Raw genomic sequence first — 26,907 nt, forward strand, 5'->3', positions numbered from 1 at the left:
AAAATTCACTTTACTCTTTTTGTTGATCAGTAACCTGTAACTCCTAATCAGAACTTCTGATGAACTGAAGTAACCAGTTTTAATCAGGGTTTCTTCTCTATATGAGACAACCAGGGATCCTACAAGGAATTAAAATAATACAGCTAAAAACAACCAAAACAATATGATGTAATAATCTGTCACAATTGACAGCTGGTAGATGCATGATTTATCTTTCAGTATTTCCTTTTTATGTCTCACAGTCCCCATTTATTTAGTTACACTTGCTACTTAGGAGATTTAAAAATTTGTGTTTCGCTTATTTGAGTAGAAGAGTAAATGCATGCTAATTGTTACATTTCAAAAATACTGAGGCATCTAAGGTAAAATTGTCTCCATTCCCAAACTTACCTTCTGATGTAATTTGGTGTTTATCTTTCATAATTTTCCCTTGAGGATGTACATAAATACAGATGTATGTGCATCTATTTTTTTAAAACTAGAATCATGTAACAAATATCATTCTGTAACTTTTCTTGTTGTTGTGTACTTAACATTCTATTGCAGATATCCTTACAAGTCAATGTGTATCAGTATACATTGATCTTTTTAATAGTTGTGTATTTTGTATCAGATAGATAAATAGGTATAGACATGCATGAGTCTGAGTGTGTAAACCAGAATTTAATATTTATTCAGCCAGATCCCTGTTGATGAACACTCAAATTGTTTTCAGGTTTTATTCCTGTTACAAACAGTGCTGCAGTGTGTGTGTTCATATTATGGACCTTATATTCTGTCAGATAAGTTTCCAGAAGTAAAATTATTGATGAGGGCTTGTATATTTTTTAATTTTAATAACTTATACCATATTACTTTGGTATATCATAATTTTTTACTCCACCAAACATGAATATAAAACTACTTTCCCAAACTTTTGTCAGCCCAAAATGATATCATCTTTTTAATTTTTGTCAATTTGAAGGGCAGATAAAAGGTATCTCATTTTAATTTGTGTTTCCTTGTCTAATAGTGTATTGATTTATGTATTTTCATTTCCTCTTCTGGAAATTACTTTTTCCTTCTGTTGCTCACTTTTTTTCCTATTGAGTTGTTTATCTTTTCTCACACATTTGTAGGAGCACCTTGTCTTAGGATATGAATCCTCTGTGTGTTCTGTGTGTTGCAAACGTTTTCTGTCAATCTACCGTTTGTCTTTGCTCCTTGTTGATGATGTCTTTTTCCATACAGAGATTTTTGAACTTTTATGTAGTTGAATCTGTCAGATTTTTCCTTTATGGTACCTGGGTTTACAGTCTTGCTTAAGAAGGTCTCCTACCCCTAAGCGAACATGAATATTTTCCCATATATTACTTATTCTGCTTTTGTTGTTTTATTTTTCCATTTTCAATTCTTCTATTAAAATTTGCACTCAGAAACTATGATTATTGGGTCCACAAAGGTTTTATGGTGCCTTTTATGGTGCCTTAATTTAATACCTTTCATTATGTTTTTATTACAGTCCTCCTTTTTTCATTGGTTCTGACCTCAATAAGAGTCAAATCCTCTACTTGTTCAACTTTGTTTTGCTCCCTCACTACCATTGGAGGATTGTGATTTTTTTTTTTTTTTTTTTTTTTTTTGCGGTACGTGGGCCTCTCCCGTTGCGGAGCACAGGCTCCAGACGCGCAGGCTGAGCGGCCCAGCTGCTCCGCGGGATGTGGGATCTTCCCAGACCGGGGCACGAATCCGTGTCCCCTGCATCGGCAGGCAGACTCTCAACCACTGCGCCACTAGGGAAGCCCGTGATTTCTTTTTTAATTTACCTGCTCATGGGCGAGGTCTCCCTAACCCCCATCGGAGTTAAGCTGTGAGAGCTATCTGGCACTGGAAAACCTACAGAAAGGGGAAGACGCAGTAAGCGTATTGATTATAATGGCAGGTGGAAACCCTGCCACAAACCACATTTTCTCCCCTGGAGTTGGGTGGGGTAGGTATGGCAGGTCTCTCTGTTCTTAGGCCTCTCAAGGTACAAGCAGGGGAGAGGGAACAGTCCTCTCCTAAACAATTCACCTTTCCAGTGCAGTCTTCCAGGTCTGAGGTTTAAGCTCCCCTCTCCCCAGAATCTCCTTCTCTGAGCACTTTGAGATACTGAAAGTCGTTCAAGGATCCCCAGTCCTACCTACATAGACCTTTAGATTGAGATTCATTTAGTCTCTAAGAAATGGTTTGGGTATGTGCTGCGGCTAGGCACTTTGGGGGAATTCATACTAATAAAGGGGTTGAAGTGTCTGGAACTGTTTGAGTGAGTGTTGGGTATAGTTGGAAAGCTAAACAGTATAACTTACATAAAGTTAGGGGATTTTTATATTCATTACTTCATATGCTTCTCCCTAAAAGCAGTTTCACCTTTTTTTCTTTATAGGTACAAGAAAGGTTTGATTTTATTTTAATACTTAAAATTGTCCAATCTATATCCTTTTGGGGCAGATCGGAAGAGAACTCTAATTTAGCACTGAACTCGGCCAAGGAGAAGTTCCAGGGCAACAACCTATATTCCAAAGCCAACTAGCTTTACCTTCTTGCCTTAACCAGTTAACATTGCTTCACAAACCTCATTTAGGTCCTTCATCAAGTAAAGCTCCCGTTATCCTGTGACATCAATAGGGCATGTATTCCTGCTTTAAGTTTTTCTATGTAGGAAACTGAGGCTCACAGATCACATAACAACTACGCTGATAGAGCTGGGGCCTAACTTAAATTCAGTTGACTTGAAAACTGTCATTTTGTTGAAAATAGTTATTCACATTCACTCATCTACTTATTAAAAAATACTTATTGGGTACATACTATTTGCCAGGATCTATTCTTGGTGCCATTTTAAATACTCTATAGTGTTTTACAGTCAAAGCCCTTTCACTGGCATTATCTTAAATACTATTTTCTATCACTCACATCTTCCCTTCCCTAGGGTACATAATTATAAGTGAACCTAATCATATGGGTGAAAGGGAAACTTTCTATTGTAAATATGGGCAAACTGAGGCATACCTATGTTAGGCATCTATCTATTAAGAGCTGAGAGTAACGTAGAATTATTCTGCTTGTAAATGAGGTCTCTTCTGTTTCTCTCCACCAGACCATATGGCCTTCACTGTTTTATTTATTCATTATGTCTCAGAACACCTGTGAGCATAGTTAATAACATTTTGACATTTGGTGAATTTTATTCCATGGAGAATAAATGTTCAGCTAATTCAGGAAAATTCATAGGCCAGAATTCAATACTTAATGATAAAAATAGATTGAATTAAACAAAGTTTCTTTCTTGGAAGCTCCCTAAATTCTTCTGATTCCTTGCAGGTAATGAAAACTGCATAGAGGTACTTTTGGAGCAAAAATGTTTTCGGAAATTTACTGGTAATCCCTTCACTCCACTGCACTGTGCAATGTAAGTAGAAATGCTGGAAGTTAATGGTGTTGCTTGAATTCTTTAAACTACATGTAGAGAAATTGCCTTTCAGGGAAGGAGAAAGGTTTTACATTATAGATAAGACCAATATATTCCATTTCACTGCTAAAGGCAAATAGGTCTGATAGCAAAGTGCAGTCCATAACGTTAATGATTTTCTAGGAAATTTTTGTGGAGTGCCATGGTTCCAAGGTGGCTCACAGACCATCTAGGGAAACTGCAGGAAGGGGTGGACTGAGGAACACAGCACACACCTCCTGAAGAGTTCTTCAGATATACCTCACATCTGTCTGACAAATTCTAAAAATAAGTTGGGGTTAACAACATATGCCTGTGGATGATTAGAAAGATATTCTGTACGAGTAAGACTTTTCATATATGGTAATTCTTCATAATGTTGAAATTCTTTTTTGATAAATGTAATTTTTGCTCCAGTCTCATAGTGTGAACCATTATTTAGAGAATACAGTGACATTGAGACAGACTTCCATGGTAAGCTTGGGGGGAACATGGTCACCTGGGCCTGTGTTCATCTGGGGGTCCATGTTCACCTGGGCAGTGATGGACAGCCTGGGGGCCCAAGACTTGGGAGTGCTTTGTCTTTGCCTCATCTCTGTGCTTCACATGAAGCTGGGTCATTTGATTGGAAAGACATTAGAGGTATAAAGTGGATCAAAAAAGAAGAGATAAGAGATTATGAGTAGGAGTGATTTTAAATCTGAAGAAACATGTCTTCTTCACTTTGGTGTATCTCCAAAACACCTAACATGATGCCTTGTGTAAGTGGCGTGCAGTAAACTCCTTCCTGGAAGTAGGGGGTTCTGAAGAAATGCTAGCGGTTACAGAGTGTGTGCCTTTAGAACTGTTAAAATGACTAAAGAAGACTATTGAAGCAAACTTGATTTTACAGTTCATGAAGCAGGCAGTCTCCACTCTCAAGAGTTCAGAGAGCTGCAAAGTGGGGCAGGAGACAGGAAGCTTGTACAGGATGAAAAATAGGGAACAAGGAAGAGCAGGAATAAAACTAGCTGATTGGCTGGGGTTACGTACCTGGCTTTATTTGAGGTATCATAGGAATAGGGCAATCACCCATATAACTTGGCGCTCATGGACTGGCTACCTAGATGGTCTGACCTCTAGGCAGATGGAACATTTACAAGAACATGAAAACTAAAAGTTAAGTTTCCTTTTGCGGACGTGGTTTCTCAGGATCAGCAGCACCTGGCCTACTGAGGAAAGGTTAATGCAAGATCATTTTGACAGTTCCCCCTTTTGATCAGCCTCTGGCCAAGCAAGAGGTTTGAGCAAAGATGGTGTTGTAAGTTATTCTCAGTTACCATTGCCTCTTTGCATTTCGGTGTATATTTCACAGGAAATGATATCAGATTCATCATTCCAGTTGGAGAAAGACCATTTGTTGACTGATTGATGGCTGCGTACACTCACCTAAAACCTTGAGAGAACACAACAGACCAGAGAGATAATTATTATTAATAATAGTAAAAGTATTCCTAAGGTTTGCAGGGCAATCTTAAGCCAGGGTCCCCATGAACCAAACCAGCTAGAATCAAATACGTCAAGAAATGATCCCAAAGAGGGACTGCTTCTTTAAGCCAGTTGGTCTATTTTTATATTCCTTGCGACTCTGTCTCCATTTCCCCAGAATTGTTTATTCAGTGAGTTCGTTCCAGAGAAACTGAGGCATTAACAATCAGAGGGAAGTTTCTGTAGGCAAAACCACAGGATCACCAGCATTGTAGCAAATCCAACAGGTTGGAGGTTAGATTACCCCCCTTTGCAATGGCCTGACATATGTGAACAATGATATATCTTTCCAGGCCAAGGTCAAGGCAAAGGTGGATAAAAAAATGGTAAAGACCTCCATGGTGTAAGAATAAGGAAAAGGATGGCCAGAGAGGGGAAGAGGAATGGAAAGAAACATTCTTGATCCAGCATCTTGGGAGGAAGCAGTTTACTTCGGTGTTAGCTCCTTCTGGTCAATTTGATTTTGAGATCTCTGGCATTTGCCGAGGACTAGGTGTCAGGTGGAGCCTTCTTCAGTTTTGAAATATGCACTCAAAGTTCAACACTTTGTAATTTGGCAGCAGCGTCAGGGGTCAGGAGTACTTGGTAGGGTCTTTTCCATGAATCTCTTTTGCAAAAGCATCAGAGTAAAACAATTAACTGTCTACAAATGACAAAACACTTAAAAATGCCTGTGGTTAAAGATCTGATGAGAGTTCATTATAATGGAATTAACAAGAAAATTTGGTTACTTCTGTGACACACAACATTTAACTGGAATAACTGGATAACTGGAATTATGACTGATAACATTATACCAGAACATACCAGATTTTTAGGAATTTTATACAATTTCTGGAACACATATAGATAACATAGACCCCTACAAATATAACCTAAGAAAGTTAAACATCACTTCTTATTTGACAATGCCTCCTATGTAATTTAACATGTCAACTAAGCATAATTAGTTTAACATTTCTCTTTTGATAAAGAAAGAGAACAAATCTTTTGAGATATTCTAGGGGCCTTGTGGAAAAATCCCAAAGTTAGTTTAAGATTTTATTTAGAATTTGATGTTAGGAAGTTTATCAGAATATCAAAAGCTTTTAAAATGTTTGATCAAATAGGATCATAGGTCACTGTGAAACAATACTTAATTATCCATTTAACCAAAGTGACAGTTAAAGACTTCAAAGGCAAATATAGAACATTACATAGCAGTTAAAAACAAAAACAAACACAAACCTTAGTTCTGTTAATATTGAGAAGACTGGTTTTTCTTAAGTAAGACCGGGTAAAGTCAGTGTGAAGCACAGTAAATTATTTTGGTGAAACACAAAATCTTTGCTTTTCAGGCAGATTATTTAAAAGGTAAAGAAAAACCTTTGTTTATAATTTCTTATTAAGAGCACACCAATAATCTTTAAAAAAAAAACTTTGTCTTTTTAACAGAGAGAAAACCAAATTCTAATTTTGCTTTACTGTACTTTTGATATTAAACCTCATTTTTTATGGTAGTGTACATATGGACATATGTACACTACCAAACGTAAAATAGCTAGCTAGTGGGAAGCAACCGCATAGCACAGGGAGATCAGCTCGGTGCTTTGTGAACGCCTGTAGGGGTGGGATAGGGAGGGTGGGAGGGAGGGAGACGCAAGAGGGAAGAGATATGGGGACATATGTATGCGTATAACTGATTCACTTCGTTATAAAGCAGAAACTAACACACCATTGTAAAGCAATTATACTCCAATAAAAAAGTTTTTTAAAAAAAGAGGATCATAAAGATTAAAAAAAACAAAACAAAAAGCCTCATTTTTTAAAAACTTAAGTCTATTCCAATCTTAGCCAACTCAACCACATGTAAATTTCCTTTTCCAAGATTCCTTTCCACAAATCTTCTACAACTTTCTTAGATCCAGTCAGATTTTGTCCTATTTTTCCAATTCTGGAATAACCAGTCATTTTACTTTAAGACAAAGTTACTTTCTCTTTTCCCTTACCAAAACAAAATAAAATGAACAAACGATAACAAAAATGTCCTTCATACATTTTCTTATCCAAAAAATATATTCTGCTTTCCTACCTACTTTTCATATACAGTTGTTTTCTTTCACCCTTATTTCTAATTAGTTTTAATTGACTAAAATTATTAACCCTTAGAATCCTTAATTTTAAATCTTAAAACTAAGAAATAAGCAATTGTGGTCTGTGTTACACTAGTACTCTGTGGATTGGCAAATTTATGAATACACTTCATAATTTTTAAAGTATATTCTTCCTTATAGTAAATTTTTCATCATGGCACAAAACATGTTTACTAATAGAACCAAATATCTTAGGTCTTCTGTAAAAGGAAGCCAAAAGTGGATAAACTTATGTTGAGTAAGTTTCAGTATTTTATCTTATTTGGAAATAATCTAGATATTCAATGAATATCCATTATTTAATTTATCTCAGTGTAGCTTTAAGGTTTCAACTTACCAAAAGCATTTTGGAAACTATTTAAAGTAGACATACCATAAAACATACTTGTTGAAAAGTTCATTTATAAACTTTTATCTTACTTACATCTATTTAATTTACAGTTCTTAACAATTATGTTTAGATTACTCATGAAAATTTCGTGAGACATTAAACAACTAACCATCATCTTAGGTTATTTTTCTTGCTGACAAATTCTGTAACAGAGATAACATGGGCTTACTTGCTTTTAGTAAACCTAGGTAGAATAAAAGTTGTATGTCTGCCTTATATTTAATTCTGATAAGTCTAAAGACATGCCTGTTTTAATTAAACCAAGGATTTGCATAAAACCTTCTAGGACAATCTTTTTTCCAGTTTCCCTGTTGATTGCAAATGAGACACCAATCTCTGGTGTTTTGATGACCGTGCAATGGTGTTTTAGGTTTTTGCCCTTGGAATTGTTGCAGCTATAAGGCCAGTAACTTTGAGAAGACTTTTGCTTATGGTCTTGTAGCCTCTTCAGAATGGAAAGGCAATTCAGGTAGAGGATCAGTAGACCCTGAGTACTCAGGTAAAGGAGGGCAGAGGGGTGTAGTAGGGTCACATTTGTCTTATAGTCTTTTGTTTTAGGTACCTCTGCATCTTTAATTTTTCATTAGCCTTTTGTAATAAATCTTTCAGTAAGGCTATTTTGGAATCTTGAAGCTTTCTGGGGGCTCCTGCATACCAATTAAAATAAGTATTCCATTCTGTTTGTTGATTTGGGAACCCTTGCTTTCAAGTGCACTTCTTAAATGAATCATCTTGTCTAACTGGAACATGTAGCGTCTAGGACCACAGTTCTTAGACAAAATAAGCAGGTGTGCTGGAAGGTAGAGCACTCAGTGTTTTGAAACTTGAGGATTCTATTTCTTCAGCTAAGCCTGAGTTTCTTGGAGCCAAATTTATACCTAAGAGATGTGCTGCTGGGTTGGGGATTTTGTGGTGTTTTACAACGTACTTCATAGCATAGAAATTTTCTTGAGGTTTTTGGGTGACCTAGTGTCAATCTAAACCATTCCATGACCAGCTTAACCCAGCACAGGAGAATTAGATTTAGGTGCAAGCCCTCTAGCAGCTTTTCAGTGCTTGATCCGTGCCCACCAATTTTGAGGCTTTGGCTTCTGAGATTCTCATTAACGATAGATCTATTGCTCTTTTCACAAGAAGATTCCTTTATCGTGGCAGATGCTCTAATGGCTTTCAGTGGTCTGACTTGTGCCCACTGAGATGTTGATGTGCCATTGGTCAAGACAGTCTGAATCCCTTATCTTATTTCCCCATGTCCCCCAGTGGTTTATGCTATGGAAGCTCTCTGGGAACTTTAATAAACCCTTTCTTTTAATAATTTTTGGGGAAAGTTTGTTTGGATTGGAAAGCTGCACGCAAGTGAGCAGAGCTCAAGTCTAAGAGTGACTTACCCATGGCCCTCGGTAATGACAGGAGGAACAATGAACTCAGAGGGTTCAGCAGGCACCTTGCCTGTGTGTCTTGCTTGCAGTCAGCTTTGAATCTCATTCCCATCGGCAAAACTGTTAAAATGATTAAAGAAGACAATTTAGGTGATACAAAGTTTATTTAATAGTTCCTCAGGCAGGCAGTTCTGAGAATTCTTGAGAGTAGAGATGACCTACTTCATAACGTGTTAGAGAAAGTTTATTTGTATGACCTAAATTGTCTTCTTTAATCATAAATTAAACACAGACCGCAGATATTTGCATCAGTTTTTTTTTAATGCGTCAGATTATTAAACATATAGTGCATAGGAAGATGGAGTAGGAGGGGATATATAATTTTTTAGAGAGCAAGATTTTAAAATTTGAAATCTATTTTCATTTTAGAATAAATGATCATGAGAATTGTGCATCATTGCTACTTGGGGCCATAGATTCCAGTATTGTCAATTGTAGAGATGACAAAGGCAGGTAAGTGATCCTAGGATGGCATGGCTCTTGTCTTGATGAATCTTAGTCTGCTTTGTGGTTGCAGAGTGGCCAAACATCTATGTTTGTTTAATTGAAAAAGTAATATAAAAGCGTGGTTTTAAAAATTAAGTATAATAAACAATATATAATTTAAAGAAATTACCCTCTTAGCCCAGAAACCCCAGCCTCTTCCACTGAGAAATCCACTCTAAACTGTTCTTTCTAAATTTTTATATTCTCCCAAATATTTTCTAGACATAGCTACAATATATATGCTTCTGTTCTTTTTATGCAAATGAGAACATTCTGTAGAAATGCTCTGCTTTCAGCATATCTTGGAGATCTTTCCATACCAGAACATATGTATTTACCATGTTCTTTTCAAAGCTGCATATCATTCCATTGACTGGATATGTTATAATTTAATCAGCCTGTTCTGCTTTGAAGAATATTTGGTTGTTTCAAAACTTTGGTATTTTAAAGAGTGGTGCAGTGAACAGTCTAGTACATTTGTCTGTTCACATGACCAAGTGTATCTGGGAGATAAAGTCCTAGAAGTGGAATTTTTTGGTTCAAAGGTCGTAGTGTTTAATTTTGATAAATCATGCCGAATTGTCCTCCCAAAGGAATCAGCTATTCACGTTAAATGATGTAGGCTTTTTTAAAAATAGCCAATTGTCTACACAATTAAGGCTTAATTTTGGAAGTATGTTTATCAAAGATGAGAGAGAAATCACTGGAACTCAAGATTAAAGAGTCCGTAAAGATGCTAATTGTATTATCAGGGCCGCTTCCTATACCCCCCAAATCTGGTGGTGCTGTTCACATCGGTGACACTTCACTGTCCACCCCGAATGGCCTTTGGGGGAACCTGATCACCATTTCTGTAAGCTGATAAGTTTTAAATCCCTAAGACGATACTATGCACATGTTTCTCAGGCATATATAGAAAGAGAGTGTGTTTACAGGAAGTTAAAATCATACTTGTTTTAAATCGTTAGGACACCACTTCATGCAGCAGCATTTGCTGATCACGTGGAGTGCTTGCAGCTTCTTCTGAGACACAACGCTCAAGTGAACGCAACAGACAATTCAGGGAAAACAGCACTGATGATGGCTGCTGAGAACGGGCAGGCCAGCGCTGTGGGTACGTGCTTGACTTGTGGACTTCGAGTTTATGCCTATCCAAAACCAAAGGCATGGAAAATCGAGCAATTGGTCATCCTCTTGGTTTATACATGTGAAAAAAGACCGACGTTTTGTTTAGGCCACCTGATCTACCTGCTAGTCATCTTCAGTCCCCTGTTAACTTGGTTATTGATGGATTTTGTCAAACCGAGCCAACCTTTCCACAGTGAAATCTCTCAACATTTAGAAACCAAATAGAACAGGATCATTTTATCTGGAAATAACAAAATTGTAAAGGGAATTAAAATTAATGCCTGTGGACCTTGGATTTGAATAGAATAGCTATGGCAGTAAATTGCTCCTTTTTTCTTCAATAATATTAAATATGATTATGTGAGCTGTACAAATTTAAATGTGTTATTGTTTTGGTAGTAACTTCTCCAAAATGCATGTAATTAACGTGTAGTCTGAGTAACTTTCTTTTGGCTTTTTCTGCAGATATTTTGGTGAACAGTGCCCAGGCTGACCTGGCTGTAAAGGATAAGGACTTGAACACACCCTTACATTTGGCTAGTAGTAAAGTATGTAAATGAATTTGAAACACTGTTATTTAGAAGAATAATAATAATGATAATAACAATAATACCTAAATCTATCTATCTCAGAAGCGTGTATCGTGGCTCTTAATTAAGATGTCTGTTGTCACTCTCAGTGGAACTGAAAGGGGGAAGCAAAGGGCAGACGCACACAAGGGTTGAAGGGCTATGCCTTTCATGGCATTTGCCACTTGAAGTCTTGCCACAGTCTGGCTTGATGCTGCCACTGTATTTGTCTTCATGGTTGTGTCACCACATTTTGCTTTTAAACACAGGTTAGGAGCTCAGTTATCAGTTCCACATGCTTTCATTTGGTTCCACTTGAACACATTGTAATAACACAGCCAAAAAATACCCTCCTATCAGGCAAATAAATGTGCTCGTGCATGCTTCTATTCTCCCCTTTTTTCTGGTGCATAGTTCAATGCAAAGAATGTGCTTGTTTTTTTTAATAGCATCGTGTTCACATGTAGCTCAAGGTTCCTGCTTCTGTAAAAGAGAAATGTATGATTTTATGAGAGTGGGATCATACTGTTTGACAACCTGCTTTTGTTACTGAATCATATATTATGAATATCTTTCTTTTAGACATCATATATTATAGTGTTTTAGAAGATGTGTGGTATTCTGCCTTAGGGCTGTGCCGTCCTTTATTCAACCCATCCCCTATTGTTAAACATTTACTTGTTTTCAAATACATGCTGCTATAAATGATGCTAAGTGTAGATAATAATAATCTAAATAAATTCCTATTTATGAAATTAGTGAGTCTAAGGCTATGAACATTTTGAAGACCAAATTGCCCCATAATAAGGTTACAACCATTTACCCTCCTCCAGCAGTACATCAGAATGAAAACTCCATGGACACTTCTAAAATTATCTTTAAGTGTCTCTCTTATAAGGCATTATAATACGATGCCAGTTATCACCAGTGATGGTGGTTTGTTTCAATATAGTTGTAGTATTAAAGGTGTTATCTATACCCAGTGGTACCAGAAGTCTCAGCTATTCCTTTCATTGGTTGCATTTTCTCATTTCATGCTCTGAGAAGCCTTTGGAAACCACAAAGTGTGCTCAGGTTCATGAAATTCATTTCAAGGTTTGTGTTTTTGTGAGTATAAGTACAGTGCTTCCCAGACTTTATTGTGCAAATGAATTGCCTGAGGATCTGGTTAAAATACAAATACTAATTTAGGAGGGCTGGATGGGAGCCTGAGATTCAGCATTTCTAACTCCCAGGTGAAGCTGATGTTGCTGGTCTGTGGGCCACATTTCGAGTATCAAGGGTTTAAGAAGTGGCGACCCCTTAACAGGGCACTAGGCCTGAAGTTGTGAAAGTGTCTCTGATTCATCAGTTGATTTTTAAAAAGTTATCAACCATCATTAGTCATAAGATAACAGAGGTATCTTCTGGATGAGGAAGAAAAGAATGACCTTTCCTGAAAAAGATTCTCTTCATAATATAAGGCAGCCAGTGATGATGAATGATACAGGTAACAGATACAATGGGAATTCCAGTGATGGGATCACTGACGTGGTATTTGAAGGCTTGAGGAAGGATATGGGACTTGACTTGTGTTTAAAAAGCATTGTTGAAGAATTTAAAGGACACTCCTAATTCTACTCTCTGTTTACCAGCTGACCTAGCTGAGCTAGCTTCTGCTTCAGCTCTCTGGACATTAATTATAAAAGTTATCTTAGAAATAACAATATTTTAGATCAGATTTATATTCATCAAGTCCTAATAGACCTTATTTAGAATCTTTGAAAATCTAAGGCTGTTTAACCATTTGCTTTCAGAAGAAAAAAGAATTACTCAGAAAATAGCCTATTTTGTTATTAGACGGGGCATACATTTTAACTTTAAAGCATAATGAAGTGATTCTTCCAGAACTTTTCTGTATCTCTGTCCCATGTTTTCTTATCTTTTTTTTTTCATTAGGGTCATGAAAAATGTGCCTTGTTAATACTTGACAAGATACAAGACGAGAGCCTTATTAATGCAAAAAACAATGCACTGCAGACGTAAGTGTGGCTACTAAAGTTTGACCAAGTCCCACATTCATAGTCATTTATTCAACAAACAATAAGAATTTGCTGTATGCCAGGCTAGAGCTGGGAGCACAGTGGTGAAAGGCACAGACCTGTCTTCTCCTTTGTGAAGTTTAAGGTCACATAAACTACAAATGGAAAACAAGTTTTATAAATCAGGTTCCCAGAATACATTTGAAGCATTTCTAAGCTATTTTCTTAATTATATTTTAATATAATTCAGTGTAATCCTTACCGTGAAAGACCCGAAAGCTGCTTCATTTTCCATTTTGGGAAATTACCTATGCATTCGTTTTAGGGGCAAAGGAATATTAGGATTTTTTTTCATTAAGATTCTTAAGCAGCATAGCAGAATATATTGGGTATAATATTATTCTTTAAGGTATTCTAAATTCAATAAAACATCATTTAGTGCCTTTAGTAATAACAAGGAGGTTTAAGATTATGTAATATGGGTGTTCGTGATACCAGTCATACCGATGAACTGTGTGAAACAGTGATTCAAATGCTGACCTAGAAAGCAAGGGGTAAAGAACCTTCTAGAAAACACACCAGAGCTTGAGTTCTTCTTCTGGCTTCTTGTGTCCTGTCACTAGGGTTGTTTGAGGTGTAGAGTATTTGTAATATCTGCAGAGAAATTTGGGCCAACGTGGAAGAACAGCTGGATCATTAGCACCTGGAAAGGATGTGGTGAACAAATATCTTTTTTTGAAAAAGTAAAAATATTCATGTGCTATTTATAGATTCTCAAGTCTTTTCTTTTAGCCACTCAGACTACCCAAAATGCCACATTCTCACTCAAATATATATCATAGTTGATGCTCGCTGTTATCTTTTTTAGACCCCTCCACGTTGCTGCACGCAATGGCTTGAAGGTAGTCGTTGAGGAGCTGCTAGCCAAAGGGGCTTGCGTACTTGCTGTAGATGAAAATGGTAAGTGGAAAAAGTAAGCCATTACTGCAGGTACCTCGCACCTGCGGTGAAGCCAGAGGAAAATGAGAAAGCCAGGAGCTAGATAAAAAGGCAGTGAGAACTCTCTTCCCCTTGGAAGTTCCCTGTGTGTGAGCAGTCAAACAAGGATAATTTGTCCTGTCTGTTGTTGTAAGACATATAGTCTCCCTGCAGCCCCCCAGTGCCTTCCATGTGCATGTAATGTCAGCAGCTGGTCTCAAACTCCTCAGCGTGGTGGTTAAAATATGTTAGACACACTCAAAAACTTTCAACTTGGCATTCAAACCCAATTCTAACTGCATATGCTGAAGAGTCAGGGATCATACATGTCATGAGTGCATGCTCAAGGGCTCGAATTAAAACAAAATCTTTGTATTTCAGTTCATTCTGAGATCAAACCTCTTATTATTATTCTTTTAAGAACAGATCAGAACTCATATTTCCGGTATGGATATTTGGGGAACATGAGTAAAATTTTTAAATTAACATTTAGGCTTGAAAGGCTTCTTCTGATCTATAGCACGTTCCGTTTCTAAATGAGCTAACTCTTAACAGAAGCTTTCTACTCTGCTTCCTGAAAACTTTTGAAAGCTAATGAATACTAGAATTGTATTAAACTGCCATGCCTTTGAACCTTGGGGAGCAAAAGAGGAACTTCTGGTTATTTATGAATTACGTAATTTTTTGAATGTGGCATTAATTGTAGCATTTAATTAAAGTATTTTAAAATGTATTAACGTAACTCAATTAACTGCTTATTACAGGTATTGGAATTAGCAGCTCATGCCTATTTCTCAGAAGTAAGCAGCCATATGACATCATTAGCTAACTCCTATTAGTTTTGGTTTTGCAGCCCCATTTATCCTAGCATGTACCCCGCTCTGTCCCCAACCTGACTCATGTAGGAGGTGCAGAAAGTTCTCTATTACTCCATCTCCTTGGTCCTCCTGCCTCACCCTCCCTCACCTTCTTATCACGACTATATATATATATATATATATATATATATATATATATATATATATATATATACATACACACCTTGGGGTTGGCATGTAGAGGCCCACAGTTTTTCTGCAAAATGACTAAAGAGACCAGAATAAACTAGTGTAAGTCTGCTGTATCTGAAGCTTGTCCAGCCCACAGCAACCTTAGGAACAAGAGCCCCAGGCCTGTAGAACTGCAGCTTGTGTCCGAGCCTAGCTACATCCCAAAGGTCTAGGAACATTTGGGACAATTTTGTACAGCACTACAATCTTAATTCCTTTACTCATCACGGACCTTTGTGGAATGGAATGTTAAGATATCTGTCCATTCTTGTTTGTTTTCATACCAGGGAAAGGAATCATCTGTTAAGGGGGGGAGAGGAGCAGAAATCAGGTCAAATGCTGGTAACACAGCAAAAAATTAAGTTTTATTGAGCCGGTGCCTCTGAATAAATGAGCGGGTGGTTAGTAGGAAGTTTAGCCAGCACAAGGGGCTGGAACCCCTTTCCAGCCAGTAGAATAAGGGGTGAATAAGAGTAGATGGAGTCAGAAGACTTTATCTACCTCCCCATGGCACCTGCTTCGTGAGTTGAGATAGTTTTCTTTTCTGGACTGGACCCATCAAGTCCAAATGGCAGAGAATGACAACTCTGTGGCAAATAGCAATTTCCACACATCTGTTACATTTAGGACTCGGGACTTTGGCTGGTGGTGCTGATATTACTTAAAATGCTGTTTAAGTTTCTTTTAAATGATAGTACATTTCATCACATACAGCAAGTGCTTTCCTGTGTCTGATCTACTCAAATGATTCCGTTTCTCCAGAACCAGTTACCTGTGCATACTTTATAGAAAGTATATATGAAGTGACAGAAGGGTGTTACTGACTCTTACAGACATCTGATTCTTGACATCCTTTCTAATCTGACACACGATTACCTACAGTGGAAAGTCATTGTTCTCAGAATGAGAGTGCTCTGGCCCCAGCCCGAAGCGCATGGTGTGTGCGTGTGCTCTCAGGTGGAAACATCTTTCTGATTGTCCTGTGGCTGTTTCTTGTGGAATTGTGTCCCACCCCCGTCCCCTCGTGTTTCTGTTCACTAGACGAAGACTGAAATTCTGCCTAACTTCCGATAATATAATGCTTTGTTGTTGTCATGTAAGCAGGAAAAAAACCCGAAACCTTCCATCAAATGTCTCCCACTCCCAGTCCCCTCCAGCCTCACCCTCAGCATGACTTGTGGGAAATAACTCCTTTGCCTGGCATGATTTCTAACTTGACATACATCTCTGCGTGTGAGGTCGTTCGAGATGTACTGTGGGATGCTCACACCACCTCTGGATTGCCTGGACTAACCACTGCCTTGTCTGCATTTACGCCCAGGTCATACCCCGGCCCTGGCTTGCGCTCCTAACAAAGACGTGGCTGACTGCCTGGCCCTCATTCTGGCTACCATGATGACTTTTTCTCCTTCCAGTACCATGACGGCTGTCAACTTCGTTTGTTTTAAAAAAGACAGTTTGAGCAGGACGACCCTCTCCAACCTGGGTAGCATGGTTAGCCTGTGCAGTAACAACGTAGGCTCGGAGGATGGGTACAATGAAAATGATTCTGATTCGGAAACGTTTTGACTTTGGACCGTAGAAGCTTTTCCTTGATCACCCATGTTGGAGGAAGGGAAAGAAGCTTGAATTCCAGATTTATGTTGTGTTCAAGTATTATTATGGGCCCGAGCTTCCAGAAGCCAGTAGAGAAGGAATTAATTAAACCGAGGGAAGGCAGCTAGGCTGTAGGGCAAAGCACTCACACAGATGGGCCTCGATCTTGCTTTGTTTCATATTTTCCTTAGATCTGAGATACTTCTGTGAAAGTCTACCTCTCATTTTAAGTAAGGAATAAAAAAATGCATTTAATTCTTTTTCTTTGTGGATAGTGCAACTGAGAGGGAACCGGTCTCTAAAAGATTTTTTTTCGTGTACTCACTCGGCGGTGAGTTCTCAGAAGTGTATCAATATGACATTCATGTCCCCCAGGAGGGGAGGGAATGGCTGGGTAGGAAATGCCTCAAACCTCTTCTCACTTTGATGTTTACTTCCTTACTAGAAGCCAAAGGTAGAGGTGTTCATCTTCAGAAATAATGCCTTCATCTTCAGAAATAATCTTTTTAAAGGAGTCCAATTATTCATATCCTATCTATAGTAAGCACTTAAATATCCAGAACTTCTTTTTGAGGATTTTTGTTAAAGTTGCCAGATGAAGGGAAAAGTTCACGGAAATTGAACTTGCTTTCTTCATTTAACATAAAGGTAGCACTCAGTGATCCCCATAACAAGCCTGTGACTAATTTTCACCCGAGTGATCGAACCCAAATCTCTCCAGTAACATTTCAGGTGAAAATTATATTGCACCAAAACTTTGAGACATAACGCAAATATAATATGAAACTACCCTTTATTAATTTGTCTGTAAATCAAAATACCAACTTTATGAAAACATAAGAACCATCAGTATTGTTCATCAATAGTAAAATGTTAAATGAGCTTCTCGGTCAAAGTCATGCCCCAGTGAGTGGAAGTGTGACTCCAAAAGGGAACAAAGTGAAAGCACGATGTAGAAATGGGCAATGTGGAAATTAAGGCCAATTAAAGTTGCTTGATGATGAAGTCACCGTAGTGAATACTGTGTCTGCTCCCTCTGCCAAAGCTTCTAGGTCAAATGGACCCCGTTCCACACCTGGAATAGCTGTACAAAAAGAAGAATGAGACTTTTTAGATTATGCACATACACATGCACACGTATATGTATGTATTTATATATATATATGTCTGTAGTTCGTCAACCAGCTATCCACGAGGACCAAAATGCTTCAGTCTAAAATGGAAGATTTAAATTGTTTTCCTTCGAAGTGGAAGTGAGAACTGAAATAGCTTTTCTATGGAGTTAAAATGTAATCTTTTTGCGTAACAGTCTTTGTTGTGTTTTATATTTCTTATGACACAGATTTCTAGTTGATGGCTTAACATTTGTAACTGATAATGTGTTGACTACAAGCTTATTTTTTTGCCAAACTAGAGAAAATGTTCATATACTTTTGATGTAAATGTGTTTGTATTTATTTGAAATGAAACAAATGCCGAGGAAACATCCATTGTTTGTTCTCTGTTTTAATTCCTACTTGTCTTACTTGGAATCATGAAAAAGCCGGAAAATACACAGGACTCTCCCTGGGCTGGCCCTCAGTCCTGGGGCCAAGCCCAGCAGCATTTCCACTCCTAAGGTTTCCAGCCAGCCCTCAGGTTCTTCCACGTCGGTCGGAAAGGGGTAAAACATCAGTGGCTCAGCCCGTGTGTAGCCAGCTCAGAGCTTAAAAGACACTGCAGTCCTGTGATCTTCTGCGAGATGAAAACTGAAGTGTGTACTGGATCATATGCCCAAAAGTGGCCCAAAGAAAGATATAGAAATTATCCTGAATGTGCTGAAAAATCTCACATGATCCCAGCAACCTAATGGGAAACTATGTCAGTGCGTGGGCACATGTACCAAGAAGAGAAATAAAAATCACCAGCTCATGCTATTTTCCACTTGAGGAAGAGACAGGAAAGAAACATGTTGCATTAAGGTAGTGCTCTCCGACATTTTATAATCGATTCCATTTTCACCCTGAAAATTTCTATCTTATAATATATGTGAGATATTTTTAAAACAGTGTTCTATCATGTCTGGATCAAATACAGATACTGTATTATATATTTCATCTAATTGTAAAAGACTTTAATCTTACTCTGTAATATCCTGGATTTAATTAAAAACTCATGCTGGGTTCTTCACAAATGAGAACTTGTTCAGAGGACTTCTAAGAACTGGTATTAATTTCACTGAAAAATTTTGACACCACCATATTGTTTTTTTAATTCTTGGTGTTGTGTTCCCCTCCTCCCTCTGTCCTTTCTGTTTGTTTCGAGAAGATGAGTTTCGAAAAAGTGGATAAATTGCTAATGAGCAGTAATGACCTTATCTTTACCAAAACCCTGAAAATAAGGGAGATCTAACACTGAAGAAGCACGATATACTGCGGAGTCTTTTTCTAGAAGTGAATGGAAATCTTGCTCAGTTGGCATTTAAAGCAGGATATGCGACGCCTGCTTTAATGGTGAAGCAGCATTACCATTTTTCCCCGGAGAGTAGCACAGAGAACAAGAAACATTGCGGCAAAACAGTGGCAGCCACGCGACGTTATCTCCACGGAGCTGCGTCCTGACTTCTCCCCACTCTTTCACTGCTAGAAAGAAGGAAGACAAAGGAACAAAATGAAATCATAGTATGAATTGTTCACTGAATCCATCTCTCGCCCCCGCTCTCTTTCTCTTTCTCCCTCTTCCCCAGACCAATTCTTTTCCTTTAAGAAACGACTTTAAAAACTATGAGTTCTGCTTTTCACATACATCTCTTAGAAATAAAGCTAGATTTTCCACATAGCTTTCTAAGAAAAACAAAAACAGAAAACATTGTGCTTTTACCTTAATGTGTTCTTTTTAGACTGTATTTTAACCACAGCCACGGGGATCATGTTTCATCGCACTTAACCTATTCGCCGGTGTCTGCCTATCCTGGGTAAATATGTTACTATCTCCAAATTGCCTAAAATCTGCTATGATTCCACAGTAAATAGCTCAGGGGATTTCTATTTATCACTACTAAAAGGGCACCATAGTATGTTTTGGTACTTTAGGCAGTAAACAGCTGCTTGGTTTATTATTTTATTATTAAATTAGGACAAGAACATCAAATGGATTTGCTGCACTAGTAATTCTTTGTACTGTTGAGCAACTAGGTTTGCTTATCTGTTGTGTTGGTTGAAGAACTCATCCCTTTTTTTGTCTTGTAATATGAAGTTAGAGTGCCTTTTTATATTTGTATATTCTGAAAATGTTCTGTGAAATGTTTGGTATTTTTTTCATTTGAGTGTTATCAGAGCAATATAATACCAGTGAGTTTTCATTTCCGCCTTTCTTTGAATGTATAAAGTGTCTTTTTCCTCCTTCCCCTTTTACCTGCTTTGAAATGAAAATGAAGATGCAAAGTTTTCTATAGGAATTGTTTGATATTGCAGTGCTAAACTGCTTTCTTTTTACAAAACTGTAAACCATAGGTCAGTGTTATAGGGCAAGAGCATTTTAAGATAGTGACAATCTGAGTGTGTGTATAAAATGTAATTCTAAGCGTTTCTTATGCAGTGATCTAAAAATTCAATGCAAATATCTTTTGTTTGGTAGTTTCGTCTATATATTTTATGCTTTAGCATGTGCAATATATCTTTGTAAAGCACGATGATACAAATCTGGTGCCAGTGTTATATTTTGCATAACATATTTGTAACAGCATAAAATATTGTTGGATGATTTCAGTGGGATTTTTGTCTGTAACGTTTTCTTATGTAAGTTGGAGTTGAATGACTCTGGTAAATGCCATGACTGTAAAAATGAGGAAATGACTTTGAACCAATCTGAATCTTCTCAAGCACAGTTTAATACTTTTTCAACTACTGAATGCTAATAATGTAATGAAGTACTTAACTGTAATATACTATGGAAATGCATTCAGATGGTTATTTTTACAAATAAAAGCGGTACAAATATTGTTGCAATTTGTGTTGTCTTTAATTTTTCCAGTTATGCTACTTTTACCACTTATTCTGCTAACTTAAACCTTTGTCGCCTGCCAAAGCCAAATAACCTTAAATTTTGAAAATAATCAAGATAGAAGTGTATCTCCATATTTTCTATTTCTGTTTATATAATCGCAATTAGAGCAAAAAATTTCAAACGGATATTTTATGTTTATTTTACCTGTTTATGCCTCCAACTTTTTCCATAAAAATTTAAGCTGGCTTGCAACAAAGACATGTGAAACTAGAAATAGAAAAATTAGGACAAGGAAAAAGAATTCAAACAAATATGGGAATCCTGAAATTTAATGCAGTGGCTGTAACTGAACTTGAATTTGGTCTAGACTTCCTTACAGCCAAAGTAAGAGGGAAGTGTGATGAACTCTATAGATCACTATATCAGAAAAGAAGAAGCCTGATAGGTCCTCAAAATTGTGAAATCAACCACGCTTACCTTTGTTGCTGCCACCACTACTCCTCAACTGCTCTGTAGTAACACAAGACCCTACTTCTCAGCACTGTCCTTAAAGATATCCATAGAATTACTCCTCCGTCTGTCTCACCATTCAAAATGTCTCCCCTTGGGTAGTAACTCAGGAACAGTCCCTAGAAGCACTAAGGAACAGCTCCCTAATTATGGGGTTTCCAGCTGATGAGAAAGAGATTTGGGGCGGGGGGGTGGCTTCCCCAGTTCCTCAGATCACAGTGTCCTAGAATGTTAGCAGTGCTCACAGTCTAGCCCAATCCCATCACCACCTTTTTCATGAAAACATCCAATCCCAGAGAACTTATATAATTGCTCAAATTTGTGTAATTAGTGATCTGAATACACACTTGTGCCTATAGATGTTCTCTCCTCTATGCTGACCTGCCATACAATGTTTTGTGGGGTTTTTTTTGTTTTCTGCTAGAGATGTTCAGGGAGGTTTTGCACTACCCTCCCTTGCCTACTCCTTATTCAAGTATACAGACCTGAGTGTTTCTCAGTCTTGAAGACTATAAAGCATGAATTAGACTGCAGATGAGTATTTCCTGTAGTTTGGAGCAGACTGGGTGTATTAGTTAGCTAATGCTGTTTAACAAATTACCTTAAAACTTAGTGACTTAAAACAACAAGTGCCTATCATGTAACAGTGTCTGTGAGTCAGGAGTCCAGGCATGGTTCAGTTGGGTCTTCTGCCTCAGGGTCCCTCACAGGCTATCATCCCAGTGTTGGCTAGGGAAAGCTCCATTTCTCAGTTCACACATATGGTTATTGGCAGGATTCTTCATGGGTTGTTGGACTGAGGGCTTCAGTCCCTTGATGGCTGCTGGAATTGTATTGTTGGACATCGATGTGGTGCTTTGTCTCCAAACTGCTGGTCAAAGGATTCCTCTCCCTAATGCCATTCAGTAGGTTTAGATCCCCATACATCTGTCCCTCACTTAACACACTTAATGTGTTCCAGAATTAGCTTGCAAGGCCAAAGACATTAAGCTCAAAGGCTCTTAACACAACCTAAAAATATTGTGGGTGAAAGTACTGTATGAGTGGTCTCCTTAGCAGATTTCGTACTGAAGGTACATTTGCTGTAAAATACGAAGCAGCAAAGACAATGGCTGTGCCATTCATTCATTTTCAAGCACTCCAGGGGGTGATCGAAAAGGGGTGGGCATTAGTGGTTGGCACAGTGACTGGGGAGTGGGAGGGCTTGCTACTAGCATTTGGTGAGCCAGGGATACCAAATGTCCCACCCAGCCCAGTGTACAATCCCCCCACCCCCAATGCCCATGCATCCCCACCTCGCTGCTCATATACTTGCTCTCCTCTTTTTTCCGAATCATTCCTTCATCAGTGTATTACTTGTGAAGCCAGCCATATTCTAAAATCTGTTTTCACAGGGAATTGCATGAAGATGCTCTACTATGCATCCCCTCCTAAAGAGCGCTCCCAAGCTTAAGAAAAAGAACTTCAGAAGGCAATGTCGAGTCCATGTTCCCTGGTTGTGTATTTCTCCAGGTGAGATCACATGCAGGTGAGTGGAGGAAAGTGCTACACAGATTTGAAACAAATACTTAATTCCTTTGTTGTTAAACACAAAAACACAGGCCTGCACAGGTATATTTCTTGTCTTAAGCAAGGGATGATTGCATCCTCTTCACAGTTGGGGTAACCCTGCTCATAAAGACAGAAACATTTGGCCCACAGTCCCATAGCAAGATCTGGCAAGAAACCACTGTTGGCACACGTGGTTCTCTGGGCACTGGTAGACCCAATTTCTAGAATACCATTTTCTACCTTTAAAAGACAATTTAATGAAGTATATTTAATATCTAGAAGAGTTTTATAATTTTCAAAAGTACAAAGTTGAAGCAGTACCTAGAGCACAAAAATCTTACCTGTGTTTATGTTCAGTTAATAAAGCACCCAGCAAAATTGAAAACTTGAATAACTCGTATTCCTTTTAGTTGGGTTCCCTGAGAATTACAAATGTCTAAACTCAAATCTGAATGTGAAGGAAGTGGCCAGCCGTATAGAGATCAAAGGAGGAAACAGGGAGAGGGAACAGCCAGTGCCAACAACCAAAAGCAGAAATGAGCTTGGCATGTTCCAGGAACAGAAATGGGGCCAGTGTGGCTGGAGACTTGTGGGGTAGGGAAGGGTGGTGTGAGATGAGATCACGAGTGGTCTGAGGCCAGATCTTGTAAAAATGTTTTGAGCCAGGAGAAGGAGTTTCTATTTTATTCTTAATGTGCTAAAGATCCACTAGAGAAATCTAAGCAGAAAAAAATGGCTGTGTTCCTATTTCATTTTTAAGAGGCCACTCTGACTGCAATAGGGAGGCAAGAGAGGAACCCTGCTGAGTAGTTAGGTGGCTACTGCGCTAGTCTAGAGGAGTAACAACATGGTGGCTTGGATTGGTACAGCAACAAGGGAAACAGAGTGTGGCACAGTTTGGGTACTCTTGAAGACAGAGTTGACTGACCTTGCTGATGGTTTTATGTCAAGTAAACAGTCTAGAGTTTGGGAGAGAGGCTGGGGCTGAGGTCAATGAAATTATAGATGAGCAGAGGAGCTTGCCCTGGGAGTAAATGTAGAGAGAGATGAGCCCTGAACTGTGGGCACTCCAACATTCAGACGTCAGGAAGAGAAGGTCTAACAGAGAAGACCAAGAGGGAGTGGCCAGTGAGGCAGGAGGAAAAGCAAGAAACCTAAATGTCCCTGAAACCCGGGAAAGAAAGAATGTATGAAAGGAGTGTCAGTTGTGTCTCCTGTCTCAGTTGCTTCTGGGAGGTCAAGATATGATGCAGCGTGACCATTGGATTTGGCAACATAGAGTTTATTAGTGACTTTTGCAAGAACAGATGCATCAGAGTGGGGGGGGGCAACAATCCAAAGAGGATGGTTTAATGAGGGAAAGAAAGGGGAGAAGGTAAAAGGAAGAAGAAAAATAAGGCAGTAGCTGGAGGGATGTGAAGACCAGAGAGAGTATTTGTTTTTTAAGATAGGAGATGCTGTATGTAGTATATCAATGCTAAGGGGAATGTCTGGGAGTGAACAAGAAGAAGGTGTGAGAAGGGATGGGAGGGTAATTTTAGAAGGAACATTTTAGAGCAGCAGAGGAGGATTGCTGAGTAAGGCTTGGCACACTTGAGATTTATGACCATGAATTTTAAGTGGTACCAGTCATCCTGGTGGGTTTTTTCATCAATGTTGGTACAGGCGTAGAGTAAGTAGATAGTGGAACTTAAACAGGGATAGAGCTTTGCCAAATGAGCCCAAGGGGAGTTATGGAACTGCGGTGTTTTCAATAGACATGATTATATAGATCATGGATTCTAAACCAGGTAAGAAGGGAAATGAAGACATGAGGGAGGTGATGGAGAGTGAGAAAGTGGCCCAGTCACTGGACTGAAGGGCTTGGTAAGATGGAAGAATTGTTGAGTTGTAGCACCAGAGTTGGTAAGCAAAACATGGGGTGCTTGAAGTAAAGATTTTAGAAGTGGTACAGTTTTGATGTTGACAAAGTCAAGAACATAATCACAGGAGTGGGTGGTTGAGGAAAATTGAAGGAAAAAGCACTGAAGATAAAGAAGTAAAAAACTGAGGAGGCCAATATAATGAATGGCTTGAAAGCCATTTAAAATAGAATTTGAGCAGAATTGATGAGAAAATTTGGCCACTTCAAAACATCTGTTTTTCAGGTGTTTTACTTTAAGACACACACTCAAAACTGATTTATTATCAGACTGATGTTTGGTTCCAGGATTAGGATGAAGCTTTTGAAGAAGTGAGAATGGTCAAGTGCATTTCTGTTAAAAAATAACAACCAGACTTTGACTCTAATACAATGACAGGTTTTATGTCCATATGGTTTAACCTAAATGTGTTTATGAGGCTCTCCAGAAAACAGGACAGATGGCTAAGAGCTGCAGAGTGAACAAAAGGAGTGTGTGGAGCAGACAGTCTTAGTGACAACAATGAAAAATTGAATACTTCCCAGTGGGCCTTCCACAGAGGACAAAAGACTAAATTCACTGGAATTCTGTATTGCTCTTTAAGTGAAAACTAAATTTGCTTTAAAATACTCACTTATCCTGAAATCTCAATTTTTAACAACAACAAAAACCAGAAAGTTGACTTGGGTTTATCGTTCCCTTTTGATTTTCTTTTTGCAGAAATGATTTCTCCATTTCCAAGTCCATCCCATGATTTTATGTTACTTGCCATGTTTTATGTTCTTCAGGCCTGAGATTTATTCCTTGCTATTTTATGATTACTTAACATCTGTAGAAACTTTGTTAGAGGCCTGTTACCTGATAATTGATGGGTTTTCTACTTAACTTCATTCACAGGGTCCACACAGGGCCCACACATTAGCAATGTAAATTTTGATGAGGCTGCTGGGCCTACTTCATTTTGGCATCAGTGCTAAAAAATCTGATAACGGGCTCAGTGGGCGCCATCTGGGAGCTTGCTTTGTGATGTCACAGCTGACACTAGAAATTAGATTGAGAAAACTAATTAATTTCCCACAACATTTCAGATATTGAAAAAGAAAAGCCTTTCATGATGCTAACAACATTTCCTAGAGATAAGGACATATTTTCCAGTATATATTAATAATCCATCTTAATTTTCCTTGCTGCTAGCCTCATGACATGAGAGTAACTTGGGTAGTACAAAGCAGAGGACATCTGTTAAAATTCATATTTATGTTTATAGGTGTCTATACAGTGTAAATGTATACGATCATGGACAAAGATACAGCAGGATTTAACCCAACAATGTTGAAGGAGGAGGGTATAAGGAAGTAGGGAAATTGTAGTTAATTGGGAAAATGTACTTGATATAATGTTAAATTATGAAAATATAAAATGTAGAATATACATTGTTTTATATTACAAAAATAGGTTAAAACTGAATATGTTTATGAGCAAGAGCTAGAAGGTAACGTAGACAAATTAAAACACTGATTTAATTAAGTGACAGAATTGTGGGCAACTCTTTTTTTCTTATTTTTTGAATTTTATTTTATTTATTTTTTTATACAGCAGGTTCCTATTAGTTATCCATTTATACATATTAGTGTATACATGTCAATCCTAATCTCCCAATTCATCCCACTACCACCACCACCCTCCCCCACCACTTTCCCCCCTTGGTGTCCATACGTTTGTTCTCTACATCTGTGTTGCTATTTCTGCCCTGCAAACTGGTTCATCTGTACCATTTTTCTAGGTTTGTGGGCAACTTGTGCTCTGAATTTATGTTGCTTATTGTTTTTGCAGTACAGATTTTAAAACAAAAAGAGACTGGAATGTATAGATAGGAACTTGGAGGTATATTAGTCATTCTAATGAGTGCTGGGTTTATTCTGTTCGTTAGAACCAGCTCCAAACTCCCTAGTTAAAGACGAATGAAGAACACTTGGAGATGCTCCAATAAAAACCACAGATACATTAAGAATTGAAGAATACATCATTTTAGGAAGAGTAAAAGGAACTGAATTTAAACAGCTTAAAGGGTTCCTCAACTGTAAAATATGGAGATTTGAGTCAGTAACTTCTCATATCCTTCCAGCTCTGACTTTTTAAATTCTTAGACTAGATCCATTAGTCAACAGAGTAACTG

At 38.1% G+C, this 26,907-nt stretch overlaps 1 protein-coding gene across 1 annotated transcript in view; it reads left to right on the plus strand.

Moving 5' to 3' along the window:
• The window catches only part of ANKRD44 (ankyrin repeat domain 44), a 316,658-nt gene extending 299,364 nt beyond the window's left edge, over window positions 1–17,294 (plus strand). Inside the window, exons 22-28 of the mRNA XM_082657650.1 lie at window positions 3,343–3,430; window positions 9,328–9,411; window positions 10,413–10,558; window positions 11,038–11,120; window positions 13,080–13,162; window positions 14,031–14,122; window positions 16,511–17,294. Coding sequence (XP_082513776.1) covers window positions 3,343–3,430; window positions 9,328–9,411; window positions 10,413–10,558; window positions 11,038–11,120; window positions 13,080–13,162; window positions 14,031–14,122; window positions 16,511–16,758 — 824 coding nt within the window. The 3' untranslated portion in view covers window positions 16,759–17,294. The remainder of the gene's footprint in view (window positions 1–3,342; window positions 3,431–9,327; window positions 9,412–10,412; window positions 10,559–11,037; window positions 11,121–13,079; window positions 13,163–14,030; window positions 14,123–16,510) is intronic.
• Window positions 17,295–26,907: the final 9,613 nt, after the last annotated feature.

Source organism: Grampus griseus (assembly GCF_964374135.1).
Source record: "Grampus griseus genome assembly, chromosome: 7".
In the NCBI taxonomy this organism is placed as follows: Eukaryota; Metazoa; Chordata; class Mammalia; order Artiodactyla; family Delphinidae; genus Grampus; species Grampus griseus.